This window comes from Cibotium barometz, chromosome 60 (genome assembly GCF_041138505.1).
Source record: "Cibotium barometz isolate CiBa-2024 chromosome 60, ASM4113850v1, whole genome shotgun sequence".
NCBI classification, from domain to species: Eukaryota; Viridiplantae; Streptophyta; class Polypodiopsida; order Cyatheales; family Cibotiaceae; genus Cibotium; species Cibotium barometz.
Window position 1 is genome coordinate 15,667,210 of NC_141105.1, and position 4,469 is coordinate 15,671,678.

Here is a 4,469-nt window from a genome sequence, read left to right on the forward strand (position 1 = left end):
GAGAGAGAGAGAGAGAGAGAGAGGGAGGTGTCCCCCTCTCTCTCTAACTTAAAGGACTCTACAGTGTCCAAGTAAGTGTCTTACAAAGCCTAAGAGAGAGAGAAAGAGGGGGAGAGGGGGGGTGTTGTTTCAAGTGTCCAAGACTCAAGTAAGTGTCAGTCTTGGACACTTGAATTGTAAGACACTTGAGTCTTGGACACTTGAATTGTTTCAAGATTCCACTCACAAACATTAGAGAGAGAGAGAGAGAGAGAGAGACTCGTGAGCTCTGTCTGAGTAGCGTGTGGAGGGGACCGTTGACAAGGGGGGAGCGACTTCCAACGTTTCAAAAGGAGAGTTAAGCTTTTTAAATGACAAAGATTTTATACTAATGATCTATTTAAATAAGGTGAAATTCTGTATCAACCTTCTCTTATTCCTATGATGATGCCAATCATGAACAGCAGCTGGAGAGGCAATCTCAATTTAAATCATACCCGTTGTATAGGCATTATATGTAGGTGCCTTTTCTTCATGCATCCACTGCACATAACCGTGAGAGTTGCTAGGTGGGTGCCTGAATCGTCATTATCACCTTGTTATAGCCTAACAGAATCCCTTTTTTGCCAAGAATTCTATCAATGGCGGCAATTGCAACCATAATGCTAAGGTTAGCACCTAGAAATGATGCTTATGGGGGAGACAAAATTGGGGCAAATGATGATGTTTTGTGGAGGAGGGGGAGCATGATCTGCACTCAAAAGCTCATAAACGGAGGTGGGTCGTTGGGAGAAGTGCATAAAATTGGGGAAGGGGAGCTCTGTGTCTGAGTATGCCTTGCAGGTAGTAGCACTTTGCAGGTTGCAGTCGCTTGGGAATATGGGCCTGTAAGGCAAATATGTAGCCGTTGGGCATGGATTGCTTCTTCTTGTAAACAAACAGGAAGAAATCGAGCACACGGGAAAGCAAAGGAAAGAATGTAGTACACTCTTAAGTTCTTCTACTACTCTAGTACTGTGTACACTCTGCCACAAGCGTACCAAAAGCCCTCGTCTTTTGCCCGTTTGCTTCCTTCTTTTGATTCCTTATCCACCCACCACCAAGGGGCGAATAAAACCATGCACGTATGCCCCTCTTCCCACACTTGCTCAGATTGCAACAGTTCTGCCCACTAACACTTGCAACAGTTCTGCCCACTAACACTTGCTACAGTTCTGCCCACAGACACAGTTCTGCCCACAAACACTTGCTGCAGTTCCACCCACAGACACAGTTCTGCCCACAAACACTTGCTGCAGTTCCGCCCACAAACGCTTGCACAAATTGCCTACAGAAAACCCTCCTGCAGATACATTGGCCAGCCATGGCTCTTCATTGAACGCAAAATATACTGTTTATGATGGTGTGTTTTGTGAAGCAGCATCATCCAAGTTTTCTTTACATTATACTGTTTATGATTATGATTATGAAGGTTTCTTTGTGAAGCAGCACCCATCTGCCAAGTAGGTTTTCTCCACATTAATTCCATAAACGCTGTTTGTGATGGTTTCTTTGTGAAGCAGCATCCATCTGCTAAGTGGGTTTTCTCCCCTTCTATCACTTACCTACCTTCGTCAGGTACTCTTTTTGAGCTCAAATTATAACCTGCAGTATACTTTTTGATGCTTTGAACCCTTAATTTTGGTGAAATGCATTGATGGTACATTTCTACGCTTAATCCTATGGCGGCTTGATTGTGGTGCTTGCAGTCACCATTTGCATTTTGAGAGCTTAGTTCTGCTGTGAAGTCATTAATGCTTTTGCAAATAATGGTGTAATCTTTCTCTTCAGGTGGCAAGCTTCTTACGGAATTGAGTCCAAATGGGTTGTGCATCATCAAAGCATCTCAAGCAGCAAGCATCCATGGATGGGTGGACCTCTTCTCCTGCCAGAATGGTTACTTCAAAGGCCAACATGCTCACCACAGACTTCTCGGTCGAGTACCACCATCGACACTTTGTCTCCCTCACCTCTAGTTCATATGGGTTGTTAAAAGTTGCATCACCCACGTCTACAGAAGTGAAGAAGAACCATGACAGAGGTGGAGTGGGCTCACTAAATGAGATGTACGGCAAGCTCAGGAGCTTGGATATGGCTGAGTCAGCTCACATCAAGCCATGCTGTGAAGTGAGCAACATGCTAGATACGCTCAAATCTAGTATAGATAACAGCATTTCAAGCCCACCAGCTTATGGATGGAGGATTGACTCAGCAGAATTTTCTGTCTCAGAAACTATCCATGTGAGAGACATGATGAGGGGCCTGGAAGAGGCAGCCTCACTGCCAAGTCCATCGCCTGCTAAGCGAGCTCGCAGCCTAGCAGCTGCTCCTGCTCAAACAGAAGCTCTTGTTTCAAGGCAGCATAATAAGAAACTTGAAAAGTTTTTCCACACTGTGGAGGAGGTAGATGTTGTCAAAAATTCTCCCATGGTCACGCATAATAATTTCGACAAAGATGATGATGAATTTGGAAAGGAGAACGCCATTCCTCTGGTTAACACCCCTCTGTCTCAGATTTCTCAGCCACTAAGAAGAGAGAGCATTGTTAGCAGGAAAGTTACCCATGAGAGAGGGTTGCCTTCAAAGGATGCTGCCATCATGGCATGGCCACCTGAATCAGCAACGTCTACAAGAAGTCCTCTGGTTAACACCCCTCTCTCTCAGATATCTCAGCCACTAAGAAGGGAGAGCATTGCTAGCAGAAAAGCTACACATGAGAGAGGGTTGCCTTCCCAGGATGCTGCCATCATCAAGTCTGGCCCTCGGTTGTCTTTGACTCCAGCTACGACACAAGCTATGAACATGAAGTATGCAGCATCAAATGGGAAAGTGAAACTCACTCTAACACCATCATCAAGGGGAAGCATTCCATCAACTGAACCTAATAGTCCCTTGTTCGACCCGGACCTCGTTGCCTCATATGAAAAGGCACTGGAGAGACTCTCTGAAAATGATTGGAATGCATGCCATGATGCTGCCGATAAGAGCCGCCACTGGACAGCAACAGGAGTTCAGAAAGAGCTAAGTCAAGCTTTGTTTTGCTCTATGCCTGCAGTAGGACTAGACAGGAAGCTATATGACCCATTTGAGTGTTTTGAAGAGAAGTGCCCCCCTGGTGGTGACAAGGCACTGGTGTTGTACACCACGACGCTCCGCGGTATCAGAAAAACTTTTGAGGATTGTAATACTGTGAGGGGCATTCTGCAGAGCTTTGGCTTGAGCATTGATGAGAGGGATGTGTCCATGCATCTCGAGTTTCTAAATGAGCTGAGGCAACTGATGGGAAGGGTGGTTTCTGTCCCAAGAATGTTCATCAAGGGGAGGTACATTGGAGGTATAGAAGAGGTAGCAAAGCTTCATGAAGATGGCAAACTGAATGAGCTCGTTGAAGGGCTTCCCAAAGAGGTGAATGGGGGAAACTGTGATGGCTGCGGCGGGGTTCGGTTTGTGCCTTGTCTCGAGTGCAGTGGAAGTTGCAAGGTCAGAAATGAGAACAACAAGGTTGTAAGGTGCCCAGATTGCAATGAGAATGGATTGATTCAGTGTCCTATATGCACTTAGGCTTTGATACATCATTCTCGGCCCATCCTTGGGTGTGCATGATGGCCCATACATTCATGTTGTGCATGATGGACCATCTATTTGCATAGTCTGGGACGTGCACTATTCCCCATGCTATGGCCATGATGCCAGGGGGCATAGTGAATGGTGTGTAAAGACCTCTAGTTTTCTTCAACAGAATGTGGATTCATCAACTTGTAGCAGCAGGGCAGAGAAAGATGGATGGACTGGACTCTCTTGAAGGAAGCTACATATTCTTTCAGTGCTGCAAAAAGGATGATGATTAGACAAGAAAAAAAAAAGCATGAAATTCTTGGCTTTTTAGTTTATTCTCTCCTTTCACCATTGTGCAGCAAGGGTGGTGGTGTGTGTGCATGTAGTATTTGAAAAGTTCAAAGGTATTTTTTAAGATCCATATCTAATATGATAGAGAAAGGGGGGCAGAAAGGTGCGGGGGGGGGGGGGGTGGTCATGACCGTTCACTGCCACACTTCATTAGACTAGTTTTTGTTTTGTTGTATCTGTATCTCTTATGATGATAACATGATTATTTTCTGATTGTTTATGCTTACTGCAGTTCATTAGTGCTCTTAGCTTATACTATGCAAATTGAAGACATATGCAAGAGATAAGAGATTATCTCTTTCTTGAAATCCCTGAGGATGGGTAATGAGTTAAGCAGAGAGTAGCTTAGGGAATTGATAAGATAAGGAAACTGTTGAGACAATGTGATTGGATTGAATAATGGAATGTGGGTTTGCTAGGTTGAAGTCCCAATAGAGGAGAAATCCTTTAACGTGTTCACTGTTGTGATGCATGAAATGTGAATATATTTGTGGGAAAAAATATGCTTCCTCGTAGGAAGAATATTTTTGCACCAAGAATATATG

At 44.5% G+C, this 4,469-nt stretch overlaps 1 protein-coding gene across 2 annotated transcripts; it reads left to right on the forward strand.

Annotated features, from left to right (window-relative positions):
* The first annotated feature begins 581 nt into the window (after window positions 1-581).
* Window positions 582-4,139, forward strand: LOC147605037 (uncharacterized). Of its 2 annotated transcripts, XM_086793971.1 has the most exons (3): window positions 981-1,381; window positions 1,542-1,596; window positions 1,810-4,139. In XM_086793971.1, the coding sequence occupies exon 3, from the start codon at window positions 1,840-1,842 to the stop codon at window positions 3,577-3,579; it is 1,740 nt and encodes a 579-aa protein (XP_086650097.1). In that variant the 5' UTR covers window positions 981-1,381; window positions 1,542-1,596; window positions 1,810-1,839; the 3' UTR covers window positions 3,580-4,139. The 2 variants fall into 2 exon arrangements, with proteins under 2 accessions (XP_086650096.1, XP_086650097.1); XM_086793970.1 differs by having other exon boundaries at window positions 582-1,596.
* Window positions 4,140-4,469: the final 330 nt, after the last annotated feature.